Consider the following 20001-nt stretch of genomic DNA (forward strand, 5'->3'; position numbering starts at 1 on the left):
TTCACTTTGTATTAAGTTACCAGCAAATTATGCTTTGGAGCAGGGCGTGGTGGTGCACGCCTTTAATCTCAGCACTCGGGAGGCAGAGGCAGGGGGATTTCTGAGTTCCAGGCCAGCCTGGTCTACAGAGTGAGTTCCAGGATAGCCAGGGCTACACAGAGAAACCTTGTCTCGAAAAACAAAACAAAACAAAACAAAACAAAACAAAACAAAACAAAAAATTAAGCTTTGGAAAAAATACTGTTGCTGTTGATACTGTTGCTTCATATATGGTAAAGCAATTTTCAGCCTTCCTTGGAGAGACTTTATTATGCTGAGGTACTCTGAAAAAAATATGTTCACTTAATAGATACTTAGCCATGGAGTGTTTTCCTTTCTTAGTATTTTTGGATCTATGACTGTTAGAGTTACTCTGTCAGTGAAGGGTCTTCCCATTAGGCTCCACCCCTCCAGAGGAGCTATAGATAGTAGAAGGTTGCATGTGGAGGGGGGAGAGAGATTCCTTAGTGAGGAGGCTATGAAGCCAAATAACCACCAACCCTGATGATGATGTGAGCAACCAAAACCAAAGACAGCAAAGCAGGAGACAGACTGGGGAAGGATTTGTTGGAAGGGATAAGAAAATGATGTGGGGGAAGAAAACTCTCTCTCTCTCTCTCTCTCTCTCTCTCTCTCTCTCTCTCTCTCTCTGTCTCTCTGTCTCTGTCTCTGTCTCTCTCTCCTGTGCCAGTGCTTGGTTGCCCGTCCCCTTTCCATAAGCACACACACAGGAGTAGAGAGAGGGTCAAGAGCCAACACTGTAGTGTGTGTTAGTTGCCTTCAGCTTTAGATAAGTAGGGTGGCTGCAGAAGTTGACGCTGTAGGGTACAGAAGTTACTATGAAATTTGTATCTTTTACTTTGTTGCCTTTTTAACATATGGATGAGTTTGGAGAACACCTTTAAAGTTGATCTTGTGGTTCGCTTTTCAGTTCTCTAGAAATGCCATCCACCAGAAGATACCCGGACCTTATTGAGTTGATACTCTTAGTGTTTGGGGTGGTGAACACAGCTGGGTCCATACTTGTTGGGCCGTTGATGGAATTTGAGCAAAAGTTTGCTCTAATTTGCTTAGCTTCTGATCCAGGAAGTTCAGTGTAAATAGCTGCTACTGGGTTTACATCCAACTTGATGGATGGGGCATCTCCACCTCCAAGCATTTGGGAGCATGGCAATAGTCCCCCCTTGGCCTGCAGTGGGGACTGTCACAGCTTTACATTTCCTATCCTACCAGGCTGGCCTGCCTTCCAGGCTTCCCTGCATTCATATATGAGGTTTGCAAGCAAGGCTCTTCCAGCAGGCTCGCATTCTGAATTGATGGTGTGTTAAGCAGTAACATAGCAGTTTGTTTGTATCTACTGGCAACTGGAACAGCCCTGGTCTGCCAGTCTGGAAGTGGTAGTCAGACTTGTGTGCCATCAGTGCTGACCAGCAGGTGGCAGCAGCTGCATTTTGCCATAGCAGTCCTGGCAGGATAGAAGGTAAATTCCTTGTCTGTCCAGAGATTTGGCAAGACAGCGAATATTCTTTATAGTGTGTGTACGTGCACGCATGCACATGTGTTCATCTTGTATTTTTCCCTCTCAATATCATCAGAGTGGACTCTGTTGTCTGCCTGTATGTGCTCTGGCTTTGCCTTCATAACTACTTTTAAAAGTCTGTCTGTTTTGGTTCAATGATCTGATATTTTTTCCCAGAATAAAGACACTGCTTTGATTTATGTGTGTGTTCTTTATTGGAAAACTTGTTAATACTTCGTAATTGTATATGATTAAGGTTGATGGGAAATGAGCATTTTAAAAATGATCACAGAGAAACCCTTTATGGCAGTGACTTTGGTCATGAATGTAGTTTCTATGACCCCCCATCCCAAAAGGGAATCATTTTACTCTATTTCTTTTTCGTCAACGTTAGTTTACAATTGTTCAGTTGTTTTTCTAAGTTATTTTCACCCATACCTGAAACCTTTTGTTAAAAAGTGTGTGTGTGTGTGTGTGTGTGTGTGTGAGTGAGGTGGGATTGGGGGAGGGGTTCGTGGGGTCAGAGGACAACTCTAGGCGGTTGGTTCTCTCCTTTCACCTTTTCATGGTTTCTGAGGACTGAACTTGGGTTGTAAGCCTTGCCTGGCAAGTGCCTCTAGCCAACGAGTCATCTTGCCAGCTCTCCTCCCCTCTTTGAGATAGGATATCTGTGTAGCCCAGGCTGGCCTTGAACTAAGGTTCCTCCTACCTTTATCTCCCAAGGGCTGGGACAACAGGCAGGAAGTGACTCTTGGCTTATGCAGTCCTGGGGATCTAGTCTGGGCTCCATGAATGCAAGACAATGGAGCTATATCCCCAGGCCTGTAATTTTTTTTTTCCAGTACATAGATTTCTATCTTATACAAAAACCCCTGTGTTCAACTCTTTCTAGCCAAGTGAAGCCTAGCAGGCAGAGTACCTCACCTCTGTTCATGATCTCTCTCAAGACATTCTGCAAGCCCCACGCTGTCACCCCGCTGGCACCAGGTGGTGTAACCAGGTTCAGATGCAGACTGAGTTATAAGCTGAAGGGCGTGGTACCTGGGTCTGTGGAACTCAGAGGATGAACAGAAGAGGCTGGGGAATCAGGCCCAAGCCTAGCTTTCAGGAACAGGCTGACCCAGGGAACTGGCCCTCACTCCTGGCAAAGCCAGCGACCAGTTTTTGAACCCATGATCACATTGCTTCAGCTGAATGCCCTACCAGCCAAATGAGTGCCACACGCTTCCATCCTCCAGGAAGTCCGAGGCTGGGCACAGGTACTTCAGTTACTTCAACAGTCAGAGTTGTCAGTAGAAATCATCCAGTTGGCAATGAGCACCCTACTTTTCGAATATTAGACTCAGCACTGATACATATGTGCAAGAGCATCTGTGAAAAGCAGTGTGCCTGGGACTGGGAGAGGAGTTGTGACAGGGACTGTGCACCATTGTGTATTCATATCTCCATATTCCCAACTAGCCAGCCACATGATGTCTTCTTTATGCCTGTGCCCCTGTTTTGTATAGATGCTCCTTCTAGTAAACTCCCTCGTCAGAGTCTAGCTCATGGGCCACCTGTTCCATCAAGTTTGCCTTGATCTTACTTCTTCTGTATGACTACCACTCCAGGCATGCATTCTGTAATTTATGCCTATTTACCACTTTATTTTATTTGTCATCTTCTAGCAGATGGGACTCTTCCAGGCTAAGGAATAGATTACTCATTGTGGGTTAAAAATAGAGTCTTGAGTCCTACCCAGGGCTCAGCAAGGTAGGTTTGATTGCATGCACCCCCGCTGCGCTGCCAGGTGGGCACTGGGATGTGAGAAACCACAGGACCCTGTCTGGGCCGAACTGAGGCCAGGGACGTCAGGTTCTCAGTCTTGGACACTGCAGACGCTGCTGGATGTCTAGGAAGAGCTGAGAATGGAGCAGGTGGACCCTCGGGCAGGCTCTGGCCTGCGGCTGAAGGGAAAAGGACAGAAGAAGGGAGCTCCAGCTGGGTTCCCATGGGGAGGAGAGTCCTAGACCTGCTAGGTCAGCTTGGCTTGGGTTGGCTGGCAGTGTCCTAGCTGAAGCACGGGGAAGCCTCCTGGGCGGAAGGTTAGACGCATGACTAGTTAGGGGAAGGCCTGTATCCATTGCTCCAGCTGAATGCCCTACCAGCCTGATAAGAAGAGGCAGTCCATGGCTTTAAGATGTTTATAGTAGAAAGGCAGAGAGAGGGAGAAGAGTAGAGAAGTAGAGACTGTAGCTGCAACAGGAGCCAGGGGCCCAGGGCCTAGGGCATGTGGCCAAACCCCTGCTGGAAGTCACCACCTACCGAGTCACTGGGGACCAGGCTGTCTGTGCACAGCTCACCACCCCACACTCATATCATTCAATTTGATTGTTTAAGAAGAATTTCCAAAGCCAGCACAGGTGTAGTTCCTGTCTCCCAGAAGCACAGTCTTCATAGTGGGACAGAAGAGAATCATGATAGCACATATATGTGACAGAGGAATGGATATTCCACTCCAAAAGTGGCCATGACCGTTAAGGTGCAAAAGTGGCCATGACAGTTAAGGCAAGAAGAGGGTTTCTGAGAGTTTGTCTGCATCTTAGCATCTGCAGAGCCTAGGGCAGTGGTGGGATGAAGCTTTAATTCATTGCAACACTGCAAATGAATTGAATGATTTCCTTGTAGTGACTTTTCTCTCTCGGGTTAAAAGCTTTTTATTGATTTGAGAACCCACAGGCACTTTAATGTTATTTTTTTTTTAATGTCACAAGAATGAATCCTGTAGAGCTGTTATGTTTAAGTGTTTTTCCTTTTTAAAGATTTTTAAAAATTTTATTTGTAAGGGTGTCTTGCCTACATGTACATAAGTATACTGTGTGTGCAAAGGGCCCCTGGGTACTAGAAGAGAGTCCTTCTATGGGTGCTAGAAGATAGTGTTGAGTCCTCTAGAACTGGGCTCACAGAAGGTTGTGAGCTGTCATGTGGTGCTGAGAATCAAGCCAAGGTCCTCTGTAAGAGGTCTTAGCAAGTGTTTAAAAGAAACCCCTTGTTTCTTTTCATGTAGGAACTTATTAATTTAATGGAATGATATTAGTTGCATGCCTATGAGTATTAGATATGATGTCATTCCTCTATACCCTGAAGAGTCAGTGAGCTGCACCCTCTATGGAATGGTCAAGATCACTTGTACCTGGGAGATTCAGTCACTGAACAGACCACTAAACAAAGACAAGTCATAGTTGTATGAAACAATGTCACTGAAAGAGGCTGAACAGAATTCAAAGGTCAGGAGATGTTTATTGCCTGAAGAAATGACAAGCTAATCAGAGCCCCAAGGGATAATGGAGAGAAAGCGGGATGGGGGAGGGGGGAGGTACTCCATGGTTTGTTCCACAGCATCCCGCAAAGCACTTTCTCATGAAGTCTTCTGCCTTAGCTCACCGTTGTCTGTGCTCATGTGATTGCCAGTAAGCGAAGGCTTTTATTAGGGGTGAGCAAACCGCGAGCACACAAGCAGCGAGCACATAGAAAAGACACTGGGAAACACAAGCGGGTCTCCGGAAGCAGAAGCCGTAGCTCTCCTCGAAGGCTGGGGGTTTTCAGGGTCTTTGAGAGGCTCTTCCTACTCCCACTTAAGGTTGGTCAATTTGAAGAAAGACAGACAAGGAAGCTGATAGGTACACAAGTTTTGGGCTAAACACACCCTGGTCTGGTCTTGAGTTTGATCAGTTCATAGTCCAGCTTAAGCTCCCAGGTTTTTGTTTCAGGACAGGAAAGTGAGGAAGAAGGCCAACCATCTTAGAGGTTAAACATTTTCATTTTCTAGTTATGGTCTCTATTGCAAGCTATTTCTTAAGGGACAACTCATACAGGTTAGAAAATATATCCTAACCCACATATATTCCTTTTAAGTTCTCCAGACTTCCCCTGACCCCACACATCTCTGTTATAGTTCCGCATCTCCACATTCTGTCGGTTTGGCCTGGCACCAAGGGTGGCACTGTGCAAAGTGAATGGCGAGGCCTTGACTCTGGCCCTCTAGGAAATGTAAACGGCAGGTCTGCCCTGTGCAGAGTGCTTTGGGAATAAAATAAAGCTGCTTAAAAATGTTTGAGTTCGGGGATGGATAATTGATTTGCAATGTGAACGGATTCAGGGTAGGCGAGTTCTCTTAGGAACACACATTTGTGGAGATTAGAGGTCATGGTCAGGGAGACTTCCATCTAGTCTGAGTAGAAGGAAATTTGCTAGTCCTCCTTTGAGCACTCTGGGAATCTTCTGAAACACCTCCCCCCCTCCCCTCCCCTGTCTCTCTCTCTCCATCCATAGACCTGAGAATAATTTGCAGGGCTGCTGAAAAGCAATCTTCTGCCTCAGGACTTCCTAATGATCCCTTCACCACCAGGATGTTTTTAGCACATTCTACACATTCGAATTCTCTATGAATGAAGCATTCAGGTTGCCATTCAACATGTCTGGTTTGGGGTGCATTCTAAGTCCAATTATACAAGAAGCTATTTGTAGTGTTCAGCAGCTGCAAAATGAAGGGGCTTCTTTTTTTTTCTTCTTGTTGGTGTGTGTGTGTGTGTGTGTGTGAAATGCAGTCTTAGTGAAGCTGAAAGTTCAGAATGCAGAGGTATCCCGTTAAGGAGTTGGGTTTGTAGCTGACACGGGGTTACCCAGGGAAGAAGCGGAGCACTAGTCTTTTTACACGGTATTAGCTTGGAGCATTTTGATGAAGTGTGCTTTGCATAAAACCCTGGGAATTTATTCTAATGATGAATGCAATATACCGTCTGGAGCCTGTGGCTGATTCCGCCATCCAGTGGGGTGCCCTTGGTGAGTGTGTCTCTCTCCAGCTGAAATAATTAAATGTCAGTCAGATTACAGGTGATTGTGTATAAACAAGTTGCAAGGGTGGGAAAGTGTAAATATTTTAAAGCACATTGATAGCTGTAAAATATGGCTAAATAGATTCTGTGTGTGAAACTTGACAGTGGCAGTTTAAAAAAATATCTCATTTTAGTTTAATGCTGAGGATCAAGCCAGCCCGGGACTTTGTGTTTTTATCATGGAGTAGTTTCTGTGGCTTGCTTCATTCAGAGAGATAGGTATCTCAGACCTGCTGATAAAACTGAGTTCCTCTGACATTTTTAGGAGGCTTTATGTAGTGTTGGAGAGATTTTCTTCATTTTCTTTGCAGATATCTTTGGATTGTTTGAGACAGGTTCTCACTATTAACCCATCAGACCTGGAGCTCACTGTATAGATCAGGGCTCAGGGCTCTGGCGTCTGCCTAGCAAGTGCTGGGGTTGCTGGTGAATACCTCCAGGCCTAGTTCACTCATTACATATCTTATTTTTCCTTTTATTCTTGTTATAGGGTTGGTTGATTTACTGTTAGCTAAATTCTTTTTAAGTTTTTCTAAGTGTGTGTGTGTGTTTGTGTGTGTGTGTGTGTGTGTGTGTGTGTGTGTAGGCCAGAGTGCTCCACTTGAGCATTTTTTAAATTACTATTTTTGGTGTATTTAGGTGTTTTGTCCACATGTATATCTGTGCACCTCATACAGACCTGAGACCCAGAGGCCAGGATAGGGCATCATGTTCTTTGGCCCTGGAGTTACAGATAGTTTTATGCTGCAATGAGGATGCTAAGAATAACCCCCATGTCCTCAAATGTAGAGCCATCCATATATCCAGGCCCTACCTTATTATTGTTTGAGCAAGATCAGGGATCCCTTTGTTTCTGCCTTTCTTGGGCTAGGATTTTGGGAGTCTATATCTGTGCTTAGCTTTTATCTAAAAGGGTACTGGGACCTTAACTCAGGTCTTTATGGTTGTGTGGCAGTCACTTTACCAGCTGAGCCATCTTCCCAGCCCACTGTTGGTTAGATTCTTTGAATGTTTTTCACCCCCACATTCTCCACTTTTTTTTTTCTTTTCTTTTCTTTTTTATTCATAGTGAAAGACAGATAACAGGTGGCTTCATTCTGTATCCTCCCATTTGGGAGCCTGAATCAGGAAGCTCTTGAATTACAGGCCAGATTAGGCTACTTACTGAGATGGTCTCTCAAAAGAGGAAAGGGGGAGGGGACCAAGTAATGAAACAATGGTCCAAATTATAAACTAGCTACATTTTTACACTCTAAACTTCAGATGTGACTGTAAGTTAAACACATTATTAGACACACGAAGAAGATGGCTCATCTTAATCTTGCCTGTGATTTTTTTTTTTTTTTTTTACTATGCTGATGCTGAGGGGGAAGGGGCCAAGCGTAGCATTTTCACAGTCATGAGAGCTGCCTAGCATAAGCACCAATTTTTGATTGTCAGTTTGATTTTGCACACTGATTCTTCGGGCCCTGCAATCACCGTGTCCCCCTTTCCTCCCTGCTCTGCCCTGATCGTCTCGCCCTCTACTAATAGGAAATGCCAGCGGGCCTGGTGGTACAGCTGCTGCGCCAACGCTGTTATCAAGCCCATTGCAAAACTGGGATTGTGGGAGGTCTTATATATGTGGTCTTTGACTGGGCAAGTCATAAATGCCCTCTGCGGCCCAGATGACTTCCAAGTCTCCATTTCTGCTGGGCTGTTGCTCTTTGCCCTGTCTCTCACCTCCAATTGCTATATGCACCCTCCATAGCCTTTCCATGTAATAAGACTTAATGGTTTCTGTTTGAAGAATTTGCCACTGTCTCTCACCTAATTTTGGAAGATGCAAATAAAAAAATGAAGCTATGAGATGGTTGGAGGAATATTATCTTTGCCTAGATGGATCTTTTTCATTATTCGGAACTCAAAATTGGGGCTTTCAACTCTAAAGTACTGTCAGCTTATCCGCAACCCAAGTGTGCTCATTTTAACTCCTCCAGGATCATTTAGCATCTGAACCAGCAGGCCTCTTTCCAACTGCAGTTGAGCACAGCATCTTATTAATTGCAACATTCATCAGAACCATATGTGTGATGATAGAACTCACAAGATAAAGGGAAGAGGAACCTTTGATGGCTGTGTGGCTTGGCGGAATACACGTTCCTATGCGATCCTTCCACTGCTTGGTAAATTCTTAGCCGTAAAGGGCTGGGGAAGAAGTTGAGGGGCAGAACCCTTGCTCTGCATGTCTGAGGAACTGGATACCATACCAAGTGTCACCAAACCCAAAATTCGAGGTGTCCTTCAAGTTTTATTCTTGACTGATCTTTGATTGTGAGGAAATTGGGCAGTGATAAATCTGATTTTTTTTTTTTTTTTAGTCGTCACTTTAACTGCATTTCCTAGTCTTGTACAGTGTTTCAGAACCACCTTTATATGAAAACTCTTCTTAAGATCCTGTTGTTTAAAGCTGGAACCTGTTGTCATTCCCAGTACTCTGGAGGCAGAAGCAGAGGCAGGTGGATTTATTTGGCTAGCCTAGACTACAGAGCAAGCTCCAGGATTGCTAGGGCTATACTGTCTTGAAAAACAAAACAAGATCCCGATTGGGACCGGGAGGGTGGCTAAGTGGGTAGAGTACTTGCCGCACAAGAATAAGGACTTGGATTTGTGTTTCAAGCACCAAGCTTAAGTGGGTTGCAGTAAAGCATGTTTGTGACCCCAGTGCTTCTAGAGGGAGATGGGAGTTGGGGACTGGAGAATCCTCAGAGGCTCATGGGTCAGCAGCTAACCCTAGTGACACACACACACACACACACACACACACACACACACACGCGCACGCGCGCGCGCGCGGTCACTCACCCAACCCTGCCCCACTATGGATCTCCTTTTCACGCACTGGTGTAAATACTAAGAACTTCTTTAACTGGGCTTGATCACAGACAATGTGCAGTTTATGACTAGCCCTGTCTCTCTGGAAGTACCTTATCAACCTTATTCAAATTCAAACTCAAGAGCACAGACGTCATAGAAGACCTTCCCTCATAGAGGAAGGCAAGGAATTCTTGAGGGTAAAGCTTGAACCGAGGCCCGCCCAAGGTCTTTTGCACATTCTGTGCTTCAATGGGTGTCCTGTTGTCCCCTGTAGGGGGCTACTTCCTGCCTTCATTTTCCCCTCCTTTCTTTCTTTCTTCTTCTTTCTTTCTTTCTTTTTTTTTTTTTTTTTTTTTCTGGCTAGGGTGTCTTAGCAGAGTATCCTTCTCCATGGGCAGTTCTTTAGCTACTGTTCCTCGAAAGGTTTTAAAAAACATTCACCAGGAGTGGTTGTAAGTTAATGGCTGAAACCACAGCAACATAGTAGACTTTACATTTTTCTTTTTTTTTATTACGTATTTTCCTCAATTACATTTCCAATGCTATCCCAAAAGTCCCCCCACACCCTTCCCCCTTTCCCCTCCTTTCTAAAACAGAAGTCTTTTTTTCCCCCTTTTCTTCGCCCCTCTGCAGTAGATGCTTCTTGAATATAAATTTCTTGTAGGCTTCCTAAGTGCTGATCCAGCAGGTCCTTAGCATTACCCAGCTTTCGCTAGTCATGTACCTCTTTTCAGTTACATAGCTAGGATCGTCCATTCCACTCTGGATTTGTATTCCAAGTTGAGATTTTCTTTTTGGCTCTTCAAAGATTTTACCAAGAAAGGTGATGATTTTTTTCTTCCAGATTTTAAAATCTACTTCCCTTAAATTACTTTTTATTCTTAGCATACAAGTATGTTAAATTTCATTAGTACAGAAAGTATATTTTAATTTTCAAGTCCTTGGAAATTACTCTTTTCTCGGAGATACACTAGAGCAAACAGGCCCTTAATATGTATTCAGACAGCAAAATGAATTAGCTTTGTAGTTAAGCTTCTTTGTGTGCACCTCTCCTCACATACACTGTGTGTATCTCTCCTCCCTTCACCAGGCCTATATGCACCTCATATAGGCTGTGTGGAATGAGTTGAGTCTCAGTGCTGCTTGGATACAAGGATGGAGCTACACAACATGGTGAAGAATATTGACTGAGGCATGAGAAGCTGTAGTTAATGAAGCGGTCTGTTTTCTTTCTGTAAGGCACACCTTGCTGTTTTTAAACATTAAATTTTTTTGAGGTTTATTTTCTGTGTATGAACATTTTGCCTGTATGTATGCCTGGTGCCCTCAGGGGTCAGAAGATAGCGTTGGATCCCCTGGATCTGAACTTTCAGATAGTTACAAGCTCCCATGTGGGTGTTGGGAACCAGACTCAAGTCTTCTGCCAGAACGGCAAGTGCTCTAAACCAATGAGCCGACTCTCCAGCCCACAGCTTGCTTGTAAGGATGCTGTCTTGAAGTAAAGTGATGCATTTTAAAAGTAAAGTTATTAAAGCTGCGTCAAGGAGTGCTTCAGGTTCACGGCAAGGTTCGAGTTTGGCCATTATTTCAACAGTGAGTAGAGAAAGTTATAAGGCCCGGATCAGGTATCTAGTGAGATTTGGGGGGAAAAAAAGTGAGAATGGGTTCCCCAGCCACATGACCCTTTCTCAACACAGGCAGCATGAAGGATCCTTCGAACTAGAGACACGCTACTCAGTTCACAGGAGTAGCACCCCGCCACGCTGCCAGCTGCTTGTACCAGAAGCAAGGCGATCTGATGCTCCGCTCCCTGTGGCTCTTCCCTAGTCTAACTCTTGTTGCCTCTGAAAGCGCCCCTTCCGATTCCCATGCGATGTTTTTACACGCCATTACCAAGGCTTGCTCCTTACAGAGCTGCCTCCTGTGGGCCATGAGTCACCTCTATTATCTCAGGATGGCCCCCGGATGGATGGCCCTACCCTGTCTGGGAAGACTTCGCACCCTCCGCCCTTGCGGGCCAGCCGAACTTTGAATGTTCAGTGTGAATGCGGCTCCTTTTTATGTTTTATTTTTTGCACTTTTGATTAGGGAGGGCAGGAGTTCTTTTTCTCTTCTCATGGCATGCTTTCTGTCTGCCTGTCCTTTCATTTTGCTCATTGTTTGCGATATGAACTGTGGCTTGCCTGAACTAGCCGCGGCGACAGCAGACGTTTTGAAATGGACTGAGCAGATGGGAATGGTGGGACTGGGTTAAATTATTAACCAGGATCCACATGTAGAGTGGAGGGGTTTCTCGGCACCAAAATTAACTGGCAGAATGGATACCAGATCGAGTTCCCTCTAAAGAACAGATGTAGCATCATCTCTGAAGGTCTCCCTTTCTGCCTTTCACCACCTCCACCACATACTGGTAAAAGGGGATTTCTAGTCACCCTTTGTAATCTAGCATGGCTACATCATTAAAAATTAATTTGGAAACAGAAGATTATCTCATTGCGCCCGTGAAGTTCTGGGGTATTGATGAATTTACATGTGCTTTGTGAAATAACATTAGTGAGACAGTTAAAATAATTCTGCGTGAAGTTTCATTGCATGGTTTCTTTTTTTCTGGGAACAGTATCTTTGTCTCTCTGTCTCTCTCTGCTCTCTGTCTATCTGTCTCTCTATCTGTCTCTCTGTCTCTCTGTCTCTCTCTCTCTCTCTCTGTATATATAAAGTTAATTATGTTAACTTTTAGTATTTTCTGCAATTTCTTTTCAAGTATGCACATTTAATTGGCCTAATAGGGTTATACTGTGTGATGTTTTTCAGTTTGCCCAATGAACCTCAAAACCATAATAGATGAAACTTTCTAAGGATTTTACATTTTATATGCATGTATGTATGTGCACTACATGCAGTCAGTGCCCAAGGAGGTTAGAAGACTATGGCAGAGCCCTTGGAACTGGAGTTACAGACAGTTGTGAGCCACCTTCTGGGTGTTTAGAATCAAATCCAGTTCTTCTAACTGCTAAGCTATTTCTCCAGCCCTCTGTTCTTCTAATTTAGATGTTAAACTTGATTTTTATAAAATAGCCTTAAGGTTAGCAACCAGTAAACATACTACTTATAGATGAGGTTGGGCTGAGGAATTTTCTATTTGAGGAGCTGAAGTTCCCTGAGATATGTTATATTTATCATGGACTACAGAACTCTAACCTTAAATGTATGTTAAGTATGATTTTTTTTTTTTAGTCTTTCATTCTTTCTATTTCCAACCTAGTCAAACATAGCACTCTTCGTTAATTATATATTTTATTTTCGATTGATGAAGATTTCATTGTGTGTATAATAAGTATATGTATATAATATACGTATGATATATTATGCATACAGCATATATATGTGTAAAATATATGTATAGAACATATAGGCTAACTTCATGTCTTCATGTAACTCTTGTGTATAACATTTGAAAAAGGCCCCTTTTAAAAACCAATATTGTTTAGCAGTATGAATGTTCAGAGATTGAAAAGGCTTGTAATGTTCCACTGTTCTTAATGTACCAAGGAGCCTGAAATTTTATGAAAATGTGGATGAGAAGGTAAGGGGGTGCAGGCTGTGTGGCAGAGTTCTGGAAGCTTTCGCTGTTTAGCTTTTCGTTTCTGCAAATAGGTGTTTGTTTGCTTGCTTTTTGATGTTTTGGTTTATTTTGTCGTTGTTTTGTCCCTCGAAATGACCTTAAGTGCTAAAGATGAAAGGGTGGATGGTGACATGGACAGTTAGTGAAGAGTTGGGGGTCTCTGCCTCCTTCCCTCGTACACTGTGAAGCTTAAGGTAGAAAGAACCCAGATAGCCTGGCTTATTCTAAAAAGCCAACCCTGATGTAGTACCCCAACCCCTGGTTGGTTGTTCGTACTTTAGGGGTCTGTGACTCTTAAAGCATAGTGTTCTTAATGCTGTGGAGCCGAAGCGTTTCAGAGTTCAAACACGTGCACGTACACTGAGAGATCTGGGTGTCCAACTCGCAACTGAGAATTCAGCCTGTGCTTTTTACCCACCCTCTGCACCACCTGCAGGGGTGTCTGGAGAACACTCACGCACACCTCCTGTTTTGACTGTGACCATCTCCTGCTCATGGCAGGAGCTCCAAGAGCTGCAGAGTTGGGACCACTTACTCTTGAGATGTTCAGATATTCACAGTGTTGTTGAACAGAGGCTGAGGGAAGGAAGCACTGTGCAGAAAGTTAGCACACCCTCACTCTTTAGCATGGATGGTGACACACACAGGCGTCTAAATCTAAATTAACCACCGCCTGCCTCCTGGTGACAAGCAGTGTGGGTATGTTCTTGTCCTGTCCTTTTCTGTCTTTCCCTCACAGTTGTCCCAAGAGTCTTCACACCCCATGATATGCAGACCTGAGTCTAACCAGAGTCCCTCCATGTATGTCTTCACCGAGACCCCCTTCTGTAGCATCCCAGCTGTTTGTTCCTCTTCTAAATAAATGAGGGGGTCCTTCATCATTTCCACTAGGAACCTCCAGTTCACTTCTCTGGTCTTACTCATTTTTACTACCATTTTTATCTTTTAGGGTGTGTCTTCCCCACTGGACTGTGAACTTCCTAAGAAGGCCTGTTGCTTTTTTTTTTTTTTTAAGGAGGCAGTGGAATACAGGACCTTGTGAGCATTCTGCACGCATACTTAACTACAGAGTTCTATCTCTAGACTATTGCTTTTGAGATGGGTTTCTCTGGGTAGCCTAGGGTGGTGCTTGCTTCGACCTGGCCCGAGCTGGGATTGTAGGCACATGCACCTCCGTGGCCATGGGTGATGAACTTTTATGCTGGGCATACAAGGGAACTAGTGAGTGTCCAGCAGAAAACTGTAGAGATTGGACATGAGCCACTGCCGTAGTTAATGTGCTTTCTGAACTGATAGGTTGGCTATACCTACCAGGGGAAGTGAGGCATGACGGCCCAAGGAAAACTTGTTGTTAATAAAGACACTCTCACTGTTTTGCCCAGGCACTTCTGAACTTGAACTCATAGGCTCAAGCAAGTGTTCTGACTCCTGCGTAGCTGGCCTAGAAGAAAAAAAAAGGGGGGGGAAATTTTATTTTATTTATTTATTTTGGTTTTTCGAGGCAGGATTTCTCTGTGTAGCCCTGGCTATCCTGGACTCCAGCTTAGACCAGGCTGACCTGCCTCTCTCAGAGATCTACCTGACTCTGCCTCCAGACCGCTGGGATTGAAGATGTGTGGTACCACTCCTGGCTAAAACTTTAAATATAACACTTATTACTAAGAAGATTTTATTAATGTAAAGAGTATAAGTTGAAAATTTGGAAGTTATTTATAAATAAGGATACAAATTTCGTAGCACAGTAATAGAAAAAGAATTCCAAAGCAATGTTTCAGAATAAGTCAATATGATTATTGGAGTTCAATGCTTTAAGTACTAGGCCATAAAAGTTCTACCAGGATAATTTAACCAATATTGAGGCATAGGTTTTTTGGTTTTTCTTTGTTTTTAATTTAATTCGTTTACTTATGTATGTTCCTGTGGAGGCCACAGGCTAACGTTGTGTATGTTCTTCAATCACTTCTCACCTTACGCTTTCTGAAGTTGGATCTCCCACTGAACCAGGAGCTAGCCTGGCTGCTCTGCAGGCCTCAGGGGTCCTCCTGTCTCTGCTCCCCCAGGGTTGAGAGTATAGGCGTCCACTGCTACACTTGCCTTTTCACAGGGGTGCTAGGGGCTTGAACTCAGGGCTTCATGCTTGTGCAGCAAACACTTTACTGACTAAGCCAGCTCTCTCTCCTGAGAAGCTCTGAGAATGTCCATGTGAAGGTGATAGAGAAGAAAGCTCTATGGGCAGTCATTTGAGGAGCTGACAGTTTAACTCTGAGGCTAGAGGGTGATAATGACGGTGTCAGCAAAGCCGATTCTCCTTCACTAGAGTGTTCCTCTTGGACTGGCGAGGTGACTGGGCAGGTAAAGGTGCTTGCCACCAAGCCTGATGATATGAGCTTGCTCCCTGGCTCCCTGTGGCGGAAGGAGACAGCCAACTGCTGCAAGTTGCCCTTTTATCTTCATCCATGCATACACATGCACACCTAGGCACAAACACACTGCACACTCACATATGCCACCTAACACAAATACAGTTTTAAAAATAAGCATAACTCTTTATTAAGCATATGGATACGTGGATACTTAGCCGTTTCTGGATTTTATTTGCATATTTAATCAACACAAATGCTTCCTACCACATACCAAGAAATACTCCATGGAGTTGACCAACCATAATGTCTTAAGTTCTGATAATAACCTGAATGAAAACACCATCCTACCTCCCCTGTCCAGCCGACCCAGGTATGGCATGGATGTCTTGGGACAGGAAGTTGGTGGTTGGAGGCCTGAGGGTCTTCATTAATGTGCTATTCTGTTGAGTTTCCAGAGTTCAGGACATTACAGATGTTTTGCTTCTGCTGCTGTTAGTGTGGTTGTCTACAACTGGAATAGGAAGTGCCACAGAAGCTATATTTCCTGTTGAATGGATAAACTAAGCAACTTCAAAATACTAGATATTTGCTTAAATAAATCATGGCAGAAAGGCATCCAGATTGTATGGTTAGGCATATGTCCCAGCTCTTGGGCTGATCTGTATGATGTAAAGTGCGAGATGGAGGTTTTATTTGGGGGGGGGGGAGACTTTAAAATGAATAAAAGTTAATAAAATGTATAAGTCTGTACTCAAACCTCATTAAGGACCACCCTGACTTGTTTAAAATCCATCAGGACCTATCCACCTCTCTCCCCATCCTCTTCTCTTCTTCTTCTGTCAAACCTTTCTTTTACCCACTGAACTTACTACTCTCCAATCTGCCTCGTTATTAATAGTTTCTTGTCAAAAATGTAAGCCCGAGGGAGCGTCTAGTAGGTGATTGATGCTCACCTATGTAATGAGTATATCTGTGTTTGTGGTCCATTACTGTATACACAGAAAGGTGAGTGTTGTACCAGATTGAGTGCATTCAAGGTGTTTGCTCTCTTGAACTGTCTCTACTTTCTTTTGGAAAGTTGTTGTGGTGACATGGAACTTCAAAAATTTGTAGATGGTGAATAGGATTGCTTCTTTCCGGAACTCTACCTGTCTCTAACACACAGAGCAAGGTCACAGTCACTGATATGTATGAAGGGGGACTTTGCTCTCAGTTTAAGACAGCCATATAATTTGAATTGCAGTCTTGGCTGTTACTCATTTGCCGTGATGACTTTTAAGTGAAGCCATGCAAAAGGCTAAAGAACACACAGGAGAATTCCTCCGTGTGATAACTATACTGCTAGTTTCTCCGGCTGTTGTTTGTTTGCTTTTGTTACTCAAAAAGTATGGTTAAAAGGATGAGGAAGTTTGAGGTACCAGCATCACCAAGCTTTCCCCAAGGGAAGCCCCATCTATAAACTGCTATTCTTTGACTAAGAGCCTTTGTTATAAAGTAAATGTTTTGAATTAGAGGATTATTACATTTTCCATTCAGTTACAAGTCTGGCCCCAAGCTATGAACTAAGAGGTCCTTTAAATTGCTTCGCACACTGTTCTGTGTGGGATGGGGTGAGGTGTGGGGCACTTTTCCTGCCTTCCCCTTTGGTTCTTGATGTTTTCTTCAGTAATTCCACATGTATCTCTTTCCTCTGGGATTGTATTTTTCTAATTAGTGCCTTGATTTCCCATCGGTTACATTGAGCTAAAGAGTAATCTAAGTAATGTTTATTTAAAACTACTACCCAGTAAAGCTGGGATCCGATTGTTAGACCCAGGCTGTTAGGTAATTACTGCATTTAAAAGAGATTAAAGTAATTCCTGTAATGTACCTAATTTCTCCTTTGGAGTGAGGAAGTTAAAGGGTTTTGTTTGTTTTTTAAGAGTTGTGTCAGCTAGATGCAAATGAGATCACACTTCCCAAGACCCGAAGCTGAGTGCAGTGACTAGCTGAGGGTGAGAGGACCCGGCACCCTCATTTGCATAAAAATGCTACGAAGTCATCTCTCAAAGCTCCCTGGGGGTTCTGTTCTAAAGCTCTGCTGCTTATGGAAGTTCCCTTGGTGTAGGAGGCAGAGCCTGGGGGCGTGGCTGGGAAACAAAGATCGGTTCATTTCCCCTGTATCAGTTCACATCCCCAACACCCAGAGCGGGATTACACTCAGACTTACTGGCTTATGTTTAAAAGGGGAAAAAAAAAATCTGGACGTATACAGTAGCCTCCTGAAAACGGGGCACACATTTCTTTCATCATGTTGTGACTTCTAGAAAGCAAAATCTGCTATTTGTCTGTTTGTGGACTCCAGACAGGAGAAACTTCAAATGTGTGAGGCGGAAATGAAATGAATGGCTCCCAGGCAGAGCGCTGGGTGCAGCGCTCATGCAAATGAGGACCGTGATTGGCTCTCTCTTTCCGCCGTTGTCGCAGGCTGCTCCCAGCCTTTCAGATTAGGTTTCAGTGGGAGTTTTTCTGGTTCAAGGATTGCTAATGGTTGGTAACCACCTGACTGTAAACTTGACCTCAGAGTTACAGCAGCTTTGGCAGTCAGATGTCGAAGAACTGCCACCTGAGGAAGAAAGGTGCACTCTGGAGCAGTGGGGTGCAGTTTGCCACCGACCTAGGGGACCCAGCTTTTGTTTACAAGTGACTTCTAATTCTGAGCCTATGTAGGTGCTGCAGAGAGGAAATGGTGGTCTTCATTAATGCAAAGATTAAATCTTTCTTTAAACTTTTTAAAAAGAAAAGTAAGTAGTTCTGGGACGTGTGTGTGTGTGTGTGTGTGTATGTGTGTGTGTGTGTGTGTGTGTGTGTGTGTGTGTGTGTGTGTGTGTGTGTGTGTGTGTCTGACTGCTGAAATCACAGTGAAAGAGCTCAATAGTTCTAAATCAATCTCTATAGTATACCAGGTCACTGAACCACCTCGGGCAGTATTATTTTCCCTTGGTCTGTCTTATTTATTTGTTTGGGGTTTTACGTGTCTTTCTTTCTTTTACACTTCCTAAATAAGTCCTTTAAGGAAGGGGAAAGTCTTTGTGTTGACTCTGCCTTGATATACCACGGCGTGATTTCCGAGTGTTCAGCTGGATGAGCGGTTGAGGTACGAGCCATTGTGTACTGGGTCACAGTTCTGCTGGGGACGATCCTCTAAAGCCCCCTGGTATTCTGTGTTATGGATTTCAGAACTGTCTAGACGGATGACTGTCATAAAGCAGTGAGCTTTTGTGTTGTGGCTTCGTTGTGTACTTCTTGTCGGTTTAAATTACATTAATCTAGGTGCTTCTTCATGCCCGTGAAAATTTAATTTTACAGTGACATGGATTTTTTTTTTTCTATTAGCTTATTTCTGTGTGGCTTTGTGTTGTCCTTTGATCTGGATAAACGTGCAGGGAGGGTCTCGGAGACCACAACAAAGAACAACACTGGTTCACGCTCTGCGGCTCTCTAGCTCGAAGCCTGTCTGAGGACGGATTGATACAAATCTGCCCTGGCAGGAGGCAGGTACAGCGGGAAGAGAGAGCAGCTCTTTCCGAGGAGCCAGTTAGTATCTGTGCCCTGGGGCTGATGGTACAATGACAGGGCCTCAGCCGCCATCACTTAGATTTGATTTGTAATGAGCAAAGAGGGAAATTTCCCTTTTTCCACCTAAGGCAATTAAAACTCTAAAATAAATAGACTTAAGCGGAAAAGCAGTGTAATGAATCCTGTGTGTACTTGGAGGGACCTCTGGCTGCTTGGGGCTACGTTCATCTCTGAACCAGACAGCAGAGCGAAGACCATGCTTTAGGACTTTTGTATGAAGGCTGGTGGTGTTATGAACCTTGCAGAGCCCTTGTTCAGTGTGTAAAATAGTAGGGTCCTCATTTATAGACCAATCTTTGTCAAACATTATAAGCAGAAAGCAGCATTTCTGTCTTTAACTTTATATCTGGTTCTCAATGTTGATTACCATTTAGCAACGTATGGAGAAGGTAGCTCCCGTCTTTTTAGATCTATAGGCCTTTAACATGTGGTAACTGCAGGAAAAATTGTTGGTAGGGTGGGTTTTAGGTGTATGGCGGTCAGTCTAAAGAAGGCACTGCTCTTCCATGGAAATTGTTCTGGAGGCTCCTTAAGAATTCATTGTCTGGGCCACAGCCTTGCTTTATTTATTACGTTACTTTATGAGCCACCTTAGTCTACTTGGGCTCTACAGTAGTCGTCTTATTACTGCATTATAGGGTGTGTTTAGTTAATTTTAAGTATGTTCAAACAGAGTCATTAGTTCACTTATTTTTCTTTTCATGTTCTTTTGAGATTGCGTTTCATCATCTAGTTCCCAGGTCTACACTCTGCCGTTCTGGGCAACTGTCTGTTGCAGAGCAGTCAGGGTAGACGTACTTCTGACTCATAGTCATAGCATTTCCGGGCTCTGCTTGAGTTAGGTTTGCCACCCTGGTACATGCCCAGTTCAAAGGCTTGCTTTTCCTTAAGTCTAGTCTCTCCTGTGCGTAATAAGCATGTGGCAGATACATAGAAAGTATTGAAATGCTGCTGATGAATGCATTTGGGTGCTGCCAGCTTCTGGGCAGCCACTCATACCCCAGGATAGTCAGTGTTAATGGGAAATACAGAACAAAGAGATCCCAAGCCCCAGTGGAATGTAAGAAAATTATCTCAGAAATTCATCTTAGGTTCAGTGTCTCTGTGAGT

At 43.9% G+C, this 20001-nt stretch overlaps 1 protein-coding gene across 15 annotated transcripts in view; it reads left to right on the forward strand.

The window, feature by feature from the left end:
• Window positions 1-20001, forward strand: part of Nhsl1 (NHS-like 1) — a 216228-nt gene that overhangs the window by 134445 nt on the left and 61782 nt on the right. Inside the window, exon 1 of one of the 15 annotated variants that reach the window (XM_006512689.4) lies at window positions 5993-6379. The exons of 9 other annotated variants lie outside the window; for them this stretch is intronic. In XM_006512689.4, coding sequence (XP_006512752.1) covers window positions 6316-6379 — 64 coding nt within the window. In that variant the 5' untranslated portion in view covers window positions 5993-6315. Of the gene's footprint in view, window positions 1-5992; window positions 6380-17419; window positions 18057-18240; window positions 18410-20001 lie in introns of those variants that run through there. 5 more of the 15 variants (XM_030245003.1, XM_030245004.1, XM_030245009.1 and 2 more) reach the window with 5 other exon arrangements.

This window comes from Mus musculus, chromosome 10, assembly GCF_000001635.26.
Source record: "Mus musculus strain C57BL/6J chromosome 10, GRCm38.p6 C57BL/6J".
Taxonomy (NCBI): Eukaryota; Metazoa; Chordata; class Mammalia; order Rodentia; family Muridae; genus Mus; species Mus musculus.